This window comes from Oncorhynchus clarkii, chromosome 20 (genome assembly GCF_045791955.1).
Source record: "Oncorhynchus clarkii lewisi isolate Uvic-CL-2024 chromosome 20, UVic_Ocla_1.0, whole genome shotgun sequence".
NCBI classification, from domain to species: domain Eukaryota; kingdom Metazoa; phylum Chordata; class Actinopteri; order Salmoniformes; family Salmonidae; genus Oncorhynchus; species Oncorhynchus clarkii.
Window position 1 is genome coordinate 66,382,009 of NC_092166.1, and position 15,103 is coordinate 66,397,111.

General features: G+C 42.3%; 1 protein-coding gene across 1 annotated transcript in view; it reads right to left on the reverse strand.

Annotated features, from left to right (window-relative positions):
* Positions 1 to 15,103, reverse strand: part of LOC139375661 (kinesin family member 19) — a 76,475-nt gene that overhangs the window by 13,783 nt on the left and 47,589 nt on the right. The window contains exons 5-8 of the mRNA XM_071117466.1: positions 7,621 to 7,746; positions 4,641 to 4,835; positions 394 to 540; positions 50 to 172 (exon numbers count right to left, since the gene is read on the reverse strand). Of these exons, the coding sequence (XP_070973567.1) occupies positions 50 to 172; positions 394 to 540; positions 4,641 to 4,835; positions 7,621 to 7,746 (591 nt within the window). The remainder of the gene's footprint in view (positions 1 to 49; positions 173 to 393; positions 541 to 4,640; positions 4,836 to 7,620; positions 7,747 to 15,103) is intronic.

Consider the following 15,103-nt stretch of genomic DNA (forward strand, 5'->3'; position numbering starts at 1 on the left):
ACCTCAGTGATGGAGGGAAGGACGTGCATTGTGTTGTGTATTAAGTCACCCGTGTGCGGATACTTTTGGCACGGTCAGCATAGCTAAGTGTGTTGCGAGACTCCTCGAAGGCCAGGGAGGCGGGGCTAATGTGGGCTATCATCACCGTGCGACTGTTGCCGCCCAACGAATCCTGTAAATCAAACACATAAGAACAGGAAGTGAATGAGTGCAAGTGGAATGCAGAATAATCTGAATGATGAAAAAAATACAGCAAAAAGTTGCATTGTACTGTACTGTTATGTATTGTATTGTTTCATATGGTATGGCATCGTAGTGTAGTGTAGTGTATTGTATTCATAAAGCACGTGGCAAGTCAGGTCAGTTTGTCTTAGACAGGTTGCCATACTGTACCTTGAGCAGGCGCGTCAGCTTGCTGTCCCTGTAGTTAATGTATTTGTTGCCGTGTTTCTCACTCAGGGCGTTGATGCAGTTACCCAGAGCCAGGAGGGAGCGGTTGATGTGGGCCCCTTCTTTTAACCTCTGACCTCTGTTTTGTGTCTGGGAGAGAGAGATGGAGCAGGTTTAATCACTGACCTCTGTTCTGTGTCTGGGAGAGAGAGAGGGAGCAGGTTTAACCTCTGACCTCTGTTCTGTGTCTGGCAGAGAGGGAGCAGGTTTAACCCCTGACCTCTGTTCTGCGTCTGGGAGAGAGGGAGCAGGCTTAATATCTGGCCTCATGTTCCAGAGGATCAATTTTGCTGATCAAATTGACTGATCTACAAATAATAAAAAGAGTGGTTATTTCGGGTGCAAGGTGATTTGTACGTAAATCAGTCAGTCTGTCTGCACTGCAGTCATTGACAGCAATGTAGTTGATCTTGAACATGCGGCCATTGTCTCTGAGTTGCAGGCCAAGACGGATACTGTCACAGTTAACCAGCAGAGGGCGGTCTAACCTTATTTTTCTCTCTGCCTGCTGTGACATTGGAAGTCTCCAGTATAAAAAAATCTATGTTTTATAACCGCTTATGAGTTACGATGGACACTGTCAGTGTCATAACACAATATAAGTGTATTATAATGCATTATAAAGGATGTTATTATATACACTACCGTTCAAAAGTTTGGGGTCACTTAGGAAATGTCATTGTTTTTGAAAGAAAAGCAAATTTTTTTGTGCATTAAAAATAACATAAAATTGATCACAAATACAGTGTAGAGATGGTTAATGTTGTAAATGACTATTGTAGCTGGAAACGGCAGATTTATTTATGGAAATATCTACATAGGCGTACAGAGGCCCATTATCAGCAACCATCACTCCTGTGTTCCAATGGCACATTGTGTTAGCTAATACAAGTTTATCATTTTAAAAGGCTAATTGATCATTAGAAAACCCTTTTGCAATTATGTTAGCACAGCAATAAAACTGGCCTTCTTTAGACTAGTTGAGTATCTGGAGCATCAGCGTTTGTGGGTTCGATTACAGGTTCAAAATGGCCAGAAACAAAGAACTTGAGAAACAGAAGCCTCACAAGTCCTCAACCTGCAGCTTCATTAAATAGTACCCGCAAAACACCAGTCTCAACGTCAACAGTGAAGAGGCGACTCCAGGATGCTGGCCTTCTAGGCAGAGTTGCAAAGAAAAAGACATCTCAGACTGGCCAATAAAAAGAAAAGATTAAGATGGGCAAATTAACACAGACACTGGACACAGAGGAACTCTGCCTAGAAGGCCAGCATCCTGGAGTCGCCTCTTCACTGTTGACGTTGAGACTGATGTTTTGCGGGTACTATTTAATAAAGCTGCCAGTTGAGGACTTGTGAGGCGTCTGTTTCTCAAACTAGACACTCTAATGTACTTGTTATCTTGCTCAGTTGTGCACCGAGGGCCTCCCACTCCTCTTTCTATTCTGGTTAGAGACAGTTTGTGCTGTTCTGTGAAGGGAGTAGTACACAGCGTTGTATGAGATCTTCAGTTTCTTGCATGGAACAGCCTTCATTTCTCAGAACAAGAATAGACTGACAAGTTTCAGAATAAAGTTATTTGTTTCTGGCCATTTTGAACCTGTAATCGAACCCACAAATGCTGATGCTCCAGATACTCAACTAGTTAAAAGAAGGCCAGTTTTATTGCTTCTTTAATCAGAACAACAGTTTTCAGCTGTGCTAACATAATTGCAAAAGGGTTTTCTAAAGATCAATTAGCCTTTTATAATGATAAACTTGGATTAGCTAACACAACGTGCCATTGGAACACAGGAGTGATGGTTGCTGATAATGGGCCTCTGTACACCTATGTAGATATTCCATAAAAAATCTGGCGTTTCCAGCTCCTATAGTAATTTACAACATTAACAATGTCTACACTGTATTTCTGATCAATTTAATGTTATTTTAATGGACTAAAAAAATGCTTTTCTTTCAAAAACAAGGACATTTCTAAGTGACCCCAAACTTTTGAACGGTAGTGTACGTGCTTTATAGAAAGTGGTACCAGTCTTTCTACTTATAGGCAACTGCCAAAATAAAGAAAACACTTAAGTAAATGAGGGATACAAAGTATATTGAAAGCAGGTGTTTCCAGACAGTTGTTTTTCCTGAGTTAATTAAGCAATTAACATCCCATTATGCTTAAGGTCATGTATACAAATGCCCTGTTGCCCATTATTTTGGCTACCATGGCTAGAAGACGAGATCTCAGTGACTTTGAAGGAGGTGTCTCAAAAGAGCACAGGGGTTTAAAGTGTGTGTGTGTCACCTGATCACAACCCAATTAAACACTTATGGGAGATTCTTGAGTGGTGCCTGAGACCGTGTTTTTCACCACCATCAATAAAACACCAAATTATGTAATTTCGTGTTGGTAGAATGGTGTCGCATCCCTCCAATCGAGTTCCAGACACTTGTATAATCTAATCAAATCTAATTTTATTTGTCACATACACATGGTTAGCAGATGTTAATGCGAGTGTAGCGAATTGCTTGTGCTTCTAGTTCCGACAATACAGTAATAACCAACGAGTAATCTAACCTAACAATTATGCCAAATCTCATTGAATCTAATCTGGTGACTCATGGTGGCCTAATGCCCTATTAAAACACTTTATGTTGGTGTTTTCTTTATTTTTTGTCATTATCAGTTCATTTTTACTCTCTAACTCAAGAGAAAACATCCCTTGAAAAGAGGTAGCTCCCCCCTCTATTCTCCTACAGTAGATCTAAAAAGACTGGTGGCCTTTAAGCTATGGTATACATCCATAGAAGAGCCTAGCTGGTTAACCTTTCTAAAGGTTTCCATGGTAAATAAGTGTTCTCTCTGTTCAGGCATGATTGCATGTTTTTCTCATGGGTATAGTACATTACTTTTGATCAGAGCCCTACGGGTCCTGGTCAAAAGTAATGCACACAATACAGGGAATAGGGTGCCATTTGGGACGCATGCTGTATAGGAGCTGGTTTAATATGGATGCTAATCAAACAACATTCATCATGAATGCCATGTCAATGTCTGTGTTGGTTAAGCGCTTCGCCTTAATCAGGATGTCTACAGGAAGCTGCAGCAACTAATTGGAGAAGCAAACGGCTAATAGGAAGCCTTCAGTGTTCATGGGAAAAATGAAAAGCATAACAAATGTGAAAAGGCCGGCTATCATTTGAAAACTTTAGCACATGCCCTATGTTCCTCCAGGAATGAAGAGGATTATGAAAGTAAGTAAATGTGAAAAAGGTTAATAGTTAATACTTCTGTGTCATATACTGTGTCAAACGTTCCCAACTAGTTCACAGAAGACACTGACTACGTCCCAAATGGCATCCTATTTCCTATATAGTGCACTACTCTTTGACCAGGGCCCATAGGTCAAAAGTAGTGCACTATAGGGAATAGGGTTAGGGTGCCATTTGGGATGCAGACATTCTGTTAGCAGTATTGGTTTTACTCCAATTGCAATCTGTTCAACAAAAGTAACCAGCACCATAAAACTGTGCTATAAAAGTCATGGTAAAGTCACAGCACCATATCAACTATATCAGCCATTTTGTAATCATTTATAACCCTGACATAAGGGAGACGTTGATAGATGGTAAGAATTACATAAGTGGTGCCAACTATAGGGACATTAACCCCTTCTTTCCCTCATTGGTGGGCAAATCATGGTCTAGAATGTAAATGTATGGTGCTTTACACTGTGAAGGGCCTTTATTAAAGTGTCCTATAAACTTCAGGGCTGTATACAAATGGCCCCCTATTCCCTACATAGTGCACTACTTTTTGATCATGGCCCTATGGGTGTTAGAGCAAATATAGGGATCAGAGAGCCATTTGGGACGCTGACTTAAAGGTTTATAGGTTCTCCAGTTCGCTCTAGGAGAGATTAATAGCGGGGAGGGGGTTGATAAAGTGACAAAAACAGTGTTCCTATGTACTGTCGTAAAACATGGCTGTCAAACGACCAGAGGAGACAAACAGAAAGAGAAGACCAACTCAACCGACCCCCTCCCTCCCACAAGTAACAGACCATAACAAGAGGTGAAAAAAGGACACAGAAACAGGCATGTTTGCAGACAAATGCATGCACGCACACACACACACACACACACACACACACACACACACACACACACACACACACACACACACACACACACTTTTGTACCTGTGAGGCTCGTTCGGAGCCAGCAAGGTCGATCATGAAGAGGCGTGCGAAGCGGACCTCCTGTAGAAGGTCTCGACAGCGGCTCGTCTGCCGGACAGCCACCTGCAACACGGCGTGGGACCGGGACGATGTCTGGTTGGCTGCCGTGGGCTCCTGGGTACGCTGCTTATTACCCTTCATCAGCAGCTCCATGATCTGGCAGGAACACAGTCATTAAACTTTATGTAGCTCTATGTAGATCTAATGTCATTTTTATAACGTGCTCATAGATGTGTTATGTACACTGAAAAAAAGGCTGGGTTAAAAACAACTCAGCGCAGGGTAAATAATGGACAGAACACACGTTGGGCTATTTTGAGAGCCAGTAGAGTCAACTATATGGTTGTTTTCTTTGATGCCTGGAGGCGTGGCTTAGTAGTGGCGTGGCTTTCAGATAGTTATTGTTTGCCACCCTTAAGAGTAAATGTCATTCCCCTTAATCTGTTCTGTTGTACTGTCATCACATGTTAAGGTTGAACACGGTATTTTGTGTAGCTTTTGTCACTTTTGTAGTGTTATTGAGGCTTACATGAGTAGTTCCTCAACTCCCAATGTTGGGATAGTTTCCACTTTGGCATAATATTTAAATAATAATATTACAAAAGGTATACAAAAATATGTAATGTGCAAAAACATTTATTTGCATTGTTCAAACTTAACATGATGAACAGGATTGACATTTACTCTCACGGGTGCCCAAAAATAACTATTGGAAAGCCATGCCCCAACTAGACCACACCTTCTGAAAATAACCTATGGATTACATTAAAAAAGATCCAGCTGCTGGGTCGACCCAGCATAAAAGTGAATAAAAACCCAAATGGTGGGTAAATAAACCAATGTTTGGTTAATCTGGTCATTTTTAGGAGGCGTGGCCTATTCAGGCTTTCAGATAGTATTTTTTATATATTTTTTTTTTGGTACTTTTACCCGTTTTTCTCCCCAATTTCGTTATATCCAACTGGTAGTTACAGTCTTGTCCCATCGCTGCAATGTCCCTACGGACAAAAGGCGAAGGTCGAGAGCCATGCATCCTCCAAAACACGACCCTGCCAAGCTGCACTGCTTCTTGACACACTGCCCGCTTAATCTGGAAGCCAGCAGCACCAATGGGTCGGAGAAAACACTGTCCAGCTGGCGACCGTGGCAGCTTGCCGGCGCCCGGGCCGCCACCAGGAGTCGCTAGAGCTCAATGGGACAAGGAAATCCCGTCCGGCCAAACACTCCCCTAACCTGGACGAAGCTGGGTCTCCAGATCACGGCCGGCTGTGACACAGTGATGCAGTGCCGTAGACTGCTGTGCCACTCGGGAGGCCTCAGATGGTTATATTTGGCCACCCGTGAGAGTAAATGTCATTCCAGTTTGTAAGTTTGTTCACTGCAAATTTTTATTTTCCTTCAATACTGTTGCACATGACATATTTTAACAAACATTTAATAACAGTATTATTTAAATATTATAATAAAGAGACATAGGCTCTAGTCGACAGGAACTCATACTCAAAGCTACAAAAGTGTCCATGCTCAACCTTAACATGTGATGATAATACAACAGAACATGAACCGGAATGACAGTTACACTATATATACACACAAAAGTATGTGGACAGCCCTCCAAATTAGCGGATTCGGCTATTTCAGCCACACTTGTTGCTGACAGGTGCATAAAATCGAGCACACAGCCATGCAATCTCCATAGACAAACATTGGCAGTAGAATGGCATTACTGAAGAGCTCAGTAACTTTCACTGTAGCACCGTCACAGGATGCCACCTTCCAACAAGTCAGTTCATAAAATGTCTGCCCTGCTAGAGCTGCCCCGGTCAACTGTAAGTGCTGTTATTGTGAAATAGAAACGTCTAGGAGCAACAACATCTCAGCTGCGAAGTGGTAGGACACACAAGCTCACAGAATGGTATTGCCAAGTGCTGAAGCTTGTAATGCGTAAATATTGTCTGTCCTCGGTTGTAACACTCGCCACCAAGTTCCAAACTGCTTCTGGAAAAAACATCAGCACAAGAACTATTCGTCTGGAGCTTCATGAAATGGGTTTCCATGGCTGAGCAGCCGCAAACAAGCCTAAGATCACCATGCGCAATGCCAAGCATCGACTGGAGTGGTGTAAAGCTCACTGCCATTGGACTCTGGAGTGATGAATCATGCTTCACCATCTGGCAGTCCGACAGACAGGGGGTTTCATGGTTTCCAGTGAAAGGAAATCTTAACACTACAGCATACAATGACATCTAGATGATTCTGTGCTTCCAACCTTGTGGCAACAGTTTGGGGAAGGCCCTTTCCTGTATCAGTATGATAATGCACCCATGCACAAAGTGAGGTCCATACAGAAATGGTTTGTCGAGATCAGTGTGAAAGAACTTGACTGGCCTGCACAGCCCTGACCTCAACCCCATCGAACACATTTGGGAGGAATTGGAACGCCAACTGCGAGCCAGACCTAAGCAGCGCCCGACTTCACTAATGTTCTTGTGGCTGAATGGAAGCAAGTCCTACACAGCAATCTTCCAACATCTTGCGGAAAGACTTACCAGAACCATGGAGGCTGTTATAGCAGCAAAAGGGGACCAACTCCATGTTAATGAATGAGATGTTCGACGAGTAGGTGTTTGCATACTTTTGGTCATGTAGTGTATTCTCACAGGTGGACAAAAATAACTATTTGAAAGCCACACCCCTACTAAGCCATGCCCCTAGTCTTCTGATCTGACCTGGTGGGTCATAGCTCAATAACCCAACAACCCAACTAAGTGACCCAACTTGCTGGGTCAAAATGACCCAACGTGTGTTCTGTCCAATATTTATCCAAATTGAGTTGTTTTTTAACCCAGAATAATGTATGGATTGTGTATGGATTTGATGTACTGTATAGTGTGTGATCTTGTAAAGCATGGAGTAAGTGTTCCTAGGTGTGACCTCTCACCTCTCGGGCGTTGATAGTGGAGACCTCTGTGATGCCAGCCACCTGGATCTCTCCTTTAGAGTCCTCTCTCAGGTCCAGGAATCCAGAGGACGGGTTGAGAAGGTCCCGGATCATCTCGTTGTAGATCTGGGAACATAACACAGGGAATGGTCAGGAGAGCCAGGAGGTTTCTCCTCAGCTTCCAAATCACATCTCAAAAGCTCCAAATTGAAGGAATTGTTAGAGCCAAGGAATTCTTATATCCGAGGAATTGTTATAGTGAGAGTCTGGAGAAACATTAGTTAACTTTCCATTGGAGAGTTTTTCTTTTGGAGTTGTTGACACAATGGTTTTGGGACATGTACATGGAAAATACCTCTTGCAAAGTGGACACACTTGAAAGGTCTAAAACTAGTACTGTACATAAACTCTTTTGTTGTTTTACTAACTCCTAATTTAGCTAGCCCAACTTGTTCTGTGACAGTCTGTCGTCAGCAGCTCAAGTTGCTTTCATACAGGCTGATCATTGTGTGTTGACTGTGATTTCACGTGGAGAGCTCTTATCCCCACATCAACAAAGTGACAACCAGGAATAGGGAGAGAGACAGAGAGAGAGAAAGAGAGAGACACAGGGAGAGAGAGAGAGACCACTGGGAGACAGACAGATGGGGATAGGCTGGGATGTGTGGCGGCTGGGGACTGTAGAACATAGTGTGCCAGTAAAGAAAACAAAAAACGACTGTCCTGCAGAGTAGGCTATCCCTGTTCATAACCAACCCCAGAACCACAGGACCACTCTAAACTCACTCAAGTGGGAAATAATGATTGAAACAGACAGGAGAGTGTTTATCCAGTTATTCTTACCATCTAAACACTTTCATTTCAGGTGAAGGGGAAAAAAACACACCTCCTCTCATTAGGGTAGTAACATACCGCATGAACAGAGGGTAAAAACATAGGAACTTCTCATAGAATAGAAGCTGAACTAAGTTCATGGGTGTTAAAAGACTATGTATGCGTATGCATGTGTAGTTGTGTGCATACTTGCATTTAGTTTATGTCTGTGTAATAACAGGTGAAACAGGAGGCTGATTTGAAAGAGCAAGGGAGCAGAGGAAGCAGATGTGAGTATGGTTTTAGCAGGGCCATAAAACAACACTGAACCTTTCTGTGTAGTGATAAGAGGGCTGAGAGAGGGCAGCAGCAGATCAGCAGGTTGCTCCCTAGAGGCCAACAAGACCAACACGCACTGTCACAGTACAGCCATCACAGAGCTGGACAGGACTACAGTATGAAACGTATGCTATAGGCATCCAGTGTTACCTTCAACTTTCTTAATCATGTGTTGCTACTCTCTACTACTGCACCCACCCATTTATTGCAGAATATTTTGTAAAATAATAGCTTGTAGAATAGCTTGTAGTAGAAGTACAAATTAGCGAGTGTCAAACTTCAAACCAATGGCATCGTGCCCTTTGTATGTCTCCAAGGCTCATTTCTTCCAAACACAAGGACACTGACTGTCGCGGATTCAACTCTAGAAATATGTTTCTGGTGTACGTCTTTGGCTGTTTAAGCATTCTTTCCATTGTTGTTATTTTAATAAAAAGCTGCCTATCATCTGTCACTTTCTTCCTCTTTCTGCCTAGACGAAGACAGGATGAACAACTGAATCTCTGCGTGCGTCACTGTTTGCCTAGAAGGAAGACATATTCATGAGAAGGTTGCTACATCACTCCTTGTCAAGGCTTCTTTTCATTATGGTGATTGATCCTGGAAAGAAATTGGGAATTAATTGTATAAAAAAAGCACAATGGTAAACTATGCTTGCAGACAAAAGGAACCTCTTTCAAATACTGACAAAGTAGTCAATAAGTATTCAACCCCTTTGTTATGGCAAAACTAAATAAGTTCAGGAGTAAAATGTGCCTAACAAGTCACATAATAAGTTGCATGGACTCACTCGGTGCCCTAACAAAAGATATAATCCACATAATAACACATTTCCGTTTGTTGCAGGATTACTTTCCTGCTGTAGGAAACTGGCTCAAATTAAGAACCTACCTCTGTACCTCATCTTTGTACCCCACATGTACAATTATCTGTTAGGTCCCTCAGTCGAGCAGTGAAATTCAAACACAGATTCAACCACAAAGACCAGGGAGGTTTCCATTACCTCGCAAAGAAGGGCACCTATTGGTAGATGGGTAAAAAATGTAAACATTGAATATCCCATTGAGCACGATGAACTTAATGAATTACAAATTAATTACACTTTGGATGGTGTATCAATATACTCAGTCTCAACAAAGATACAGGCATCCTTCCTAACTCAGTTGCCGGAGAGGAAGGAAATCGTGCAGGGATTTCACCATGAGGCCAATGGTGACTTTAAAACAGTTGCAGGGTTTAATAACTGTGATATGAGACAACTGAGGATGGATCAACAACATTGTATTTACTCCACAATATTAACCTAATTGACAGAGTGAAAAGAAGGAAGCCTGTATTGAATAAAAAATATTCCAAAACATGCATCCTGTTTGCAACAAGGCACTAATGTAATACAGCAACAACAACAAAACATCCTGAATACAAAGTGTTATGTTGAGGCAAATCCAATACAACACATTACTGAGTACCACTCTCCATATCGTTAAGGACTGGGAAGTTTTTCAGGATAAAAAAAGGGAATGAAGCTAAGCACAGGTTTAGTCTGCTTACCACCAGACACTGGGAGATTAATTCACCTTTTAGAAGGACAATTACCTAAAATACAAGGTCAAATATACACTAGAGTTGCTTACCAAGAAGACGTTGAATGTTCCTGAGTGTAGGAGTTACAGTTTTGACTTAAATCTACTTGAAAATCTATGGCAAGACCAGAAAATGGTTGTCTAGCAAGGATCAACAGAGCTTGAAGAATTTTAAAAAGAATAATAGGCAAATTTTGCACAATCCAGGTGTGGAAAGCTCTTAGAGACTTACCCAGAAAGACTTACAGCTGTAATCGCTGTATTGAAGTATTGACTCAGGGGTGTGAATACGTATGTGAATGAGATATTTCTGTATTTCATTTTCAATAGAGTTGCAAAAATGTCTAAGAACACGTTTTCTCTTTGTCATTATGGGGTATTGTGTGTAGCTGGGTGAGATTTAAAAAAAATGTATACATGTTTTATATTCAGGCTGTAACACAACAAAATGTAGAATAAGTCAAGGGGTATGAATACTTTCTGAAGGCACTGTATGTAATCAGGATACATTAGTGGTTTATTTTTCATATTTTGTCTTACAAATGTCAAATGACATTAAAGTATTTTGTGTAGATTGCTGACAAAAAATGACAATTTACATCTCTTTTAATCCCACCTTGAAACACAACAAAATGTGGAAAAAGTCAAGGGGTGTGAATACTTTCTGAAGGCAATGTATCTACACGAGTATCAACCTGAACTGTTGAATAAACAGAAATGCCGTTGTGGTTGTAAGTTAGTATACTATAAGATCTACTAGTATACCTCATAGGTATCAGTCTGGTGTTTTCTGTAATGACCTTACTGATCCCTGTTTTACAGCCTGTGTTTGTAATGGCTGCTCATTCAAACAACCTGTCCTGACTTGTCAAACTTTAATGAGCAAGCCTTCCTTCATGATCTGGCCTCTGTAAATTGGTATATAATCAGCTCGGTCCAAAAGCTCTGTCGAAGACGCTTGGACCTTCTTTTTTGATATTTTCAGTGTTATCGTTAACAAATACGCGCCCGTAAAGAAAATAAGAATTAAAAACAGGTTCAGCCCCTGGTTCGACGGTGAAGAATTCCACGTCAAGAATTCCATTTGGTAAATCGCTGAGCACATGCATACTCAGGCTGACTGGATCTCGTTCAGGCAAATTAGAAATACGTGCACTCAGGGTATCCGGAAGGCCAAAGTTAGCTACTTTAAGGAGCAGTTCTCTTTCTGTGTGTATAACCGCAAGAAGTTCTGGAAAACAGACCTGGAGATAAATCCTCCTCCTCACAGCTGCCCATGTCTCTAAATGTTGATGATGTGGTTGTTACTGACAAGGAGCACATGGCTGAGCTCTTTAGTCACCACCTCATTAAGTCAGGATTCATATTTGACTCTGCCATGCCTCCTTGCCCATTCAGCGTTTCCTCATCTCCCACCCCTTCTAATAATGTGACTATCCCAAATGCTCCTCCCTCCCTCACACTGCCCCGCTACAAAGTTTCTCCCTGCAGGTGGTCATTGGGTCTGAGATGCTAAAGCAGCTCCTTAAACTTGACCGCAAAAAAACATCTGCTTCAGATGGTTTAGACCCTTTCTTCTTTAAGGTTGCTGCCCCTATAATCGCCAAGCCTATCTCTGACCTTTTTAACCTGTCTCTCCTCTCTGGGGAGGTTCCCATTACTTGGAAGGCAACCGCGGCGCTTCCTTTATTTAAAGGGGGAGATCAAGCTGATCCTAACTGTTGTAGGCCAATTTCTATTTTGCCCTGTTTATCAAGTGTTGGAAAAACGTGTCAATAATCAACTGACTGGCTTTCTTGATGTCTATAGTATTCTCTCGGGTATGGGGCTCCCAAATGGCGCAGTGGTCTAAGGCACTGCATCTCAGTGGTAGAGGGATCACTACAGACCCTGGTTCGTTTTCAGGCTGTATCACAACAGGCCGTGATTGAGTACCATAGGGAGGCGCACAATTGGCCCAACGTCATCCGGGTTAGGGTTTGGCCGGGGTAGGCCGTCATTGTAAATATGAATTTGTTCTAAACTGACTTGACTAGTCAAATACAAAAAATACAAATAAATATGCAATCTGGTTTCTGCAACCTTAAAGGTCCTAAATGACAACACCATTGCCCTGATTCCATGCAATATTGTGCTCCATTCTTGTGGGCCGGCTAAGGAGTATTGGTGTCTCTGAGGGGTCTTTGACCTGGTTTGCTAACTACCTCTCTCAAAGAGTGCAGTGTACAAAGTCAGAAAATCTGCTGTCTCGGCCACTGCCTGTCACCAAGGGAGTACCCCAAGGCTCGATCCTAGGACCCATGCTCTTATCAACATAGCTCAGGCAGTAGGAAGCTCTCTCATCCACTTATATACAGATGATACAGTCTTATACTCCCCAGATTTTGTGTTAAATGCTCTACAACAAAGCTTTCTTAGTGTCCAACAAGGTTTTTCTGCCCTTAACCTTGTTCTGAACACCTCTAAAACAAAGGTAATGTGGTTTGATAAGAAGAATGCCCATCTCCCCACCAGTGTGAATACTACCTCAGAGAGTTTAGAGCTTGAGGTAGTCACCTCATACAAGTACTTGGGAGTATGGCTAGACGGTACACTGTCCTTCTCTCAGCACATATCAAACCTGCAGGCTAAGGTTAAATCTAGACTTAGATTCCTCTATCATAATTGCTCCTCTTTGACCACAGCTGCCAAACTAACCCTGATTTAGATGACTATCCTACCCATGCTAGATTACGGAGACGTAATTTATAGATCGTCAGGTAAGGGTGCTCTCTAACAGCTAGATGTTCTTTACCATTCGGCCATCAGATTTGCCACCAATGCTCCTTGTAGAAACATCACTGCACTCTATTCTCCTCTGTAAACTGGTCATCTTGTATACCAAGACCCACTGGTTGATGCTTATTTATAAAAACCCTCTTAGGCCTCACTCCCCCCTATCTGAAATACCTACTGCAGCCCTCATCCCTCACATACAACACTGTTCTGCCAGTCACAGAATAGGTCTGACAAGGCCAACACAAACAATATACTGCTTTCTCGGGAACAGGCCCAGATCCCCGTGATTTGCGTGAAGAGGAGTCGGAGAAAAAGGGTCCAGAGAAAAAGTGTCTGGAGGGCAGGCTGCCTTCTGAGAATTCGTAGGCGATCAAATAAACCCCCACTTCCTTCCATTCTGCTAGCAAATGCGCAGACTTTGAGCAAAAAAATTGCGGAAGATTAGACTACCAACGGGACATTTAAAACTGTAATATCTTATGCTTCACGGAGACGTGGCTGAACGATGACACTATCAACATACAGCTGGCTGGTTAAACACTGCACCGGCAGGATAGAACAGCAGAGTCTGGTAAGACAAGGGGCGGTGGACTGTGTATTTTTGTAAATAACAGCTGGTGTACAATATCTAAGGATGTCTCGAGCTATTGCTTTACTGATGTAGAGTATCTCATGATAAACTGTAGACCACACTACCTACCTAGAGAGTTTGCATCTGTATTTTTCGTAGCTGTTTACATACCACCACAGTCAGAGGCTGGCACTAAGACAGAAATTAATGAGCTGTGTTCCGCCATAAGCAAACAAGAAAACGCTCACCCAGAGACGGTGCTCCTAGTAGCCGGGAACTTTAATGCAGGGAAACTTATATCCGATTTACAAAATGTCTATCAGCATGTTAAATGTGCAACCAGAGGGAAGAAATCTCTGGACCACCTTTACTCCACACACAGAGATGCATACAAAGCTCTCCCTCAACCTCCATTTGGCAAATCTGACCATAATTCTATCCCCCTGACTCCTGCTTACAAGCAGGAAGCAGCAATGACTAGATAAAAAAAAGTAGAGCAAAGTGGATGCTAAGCTACAGGACTGTTTTGCTGGCACAGACTGGAATATGTTCCGGGATTCCTCTGATGGCATTGAGGAGTACATCACATCAGTCATTGGCTTCATCAATAAGTGCATTGATGACGTCATCCCCACAGTGACCGTACGTACATACCCCAACCAGAAGCCATGGATTACAGGCAACATCCGCACTGAGCTAAAGGAATGTATACGTATATACTGTGCTCTATATCATCTACTGCATCTTTATGTAATACATGTATCACTAGCCACTTTAACTATGCCACTTTGTTTACATACTCATCTCATATGTATATACTGTCCTCAATACCATCTACTGTATCTTGCCTATGCCGCTCTGTACCATCACTCATTCATATATCTTTATGTACATATTCTTTATCCCCTTACACTTGTGTCTATAAGGTAGTAGTTTTGGAATTGTTAGCTAGATTACTTGTTGGTTATTACTGCATTGTCGGAACTAGAAGCACAAGCATTTCGCTACACTCGCATTAACATCTGCTAACCATGTGTCTGTGACAAATAAAATTTGATTTGATTTAAAGGCTAGAGCTTTTCATATTTGATGGTTCGTCGGAGGGCATAGCGGGATTTCTTCTAAGCTTCCGGGTTAGAGTCCCATCCTTGAATGCAGGTTCATGGATGGGACTCTAACCCGGAAGTTTACAAGAAATCCCGCTATGCCCTCCGAGGAACCATAAAATATGAAAAGTGTCAACACAGGACTAAGATCGAATCGTAATACACTGGCTCCGACGCTCGTCGGATGTGGCAGGGCTTGCAAAGCGTTACAGACTACAAAGGGAAGCACAGCCGAGTGCTGCTCAGTGACACAAGCCTACCAGACGAGCTGAACTACTTCTATGCTCGCTTCA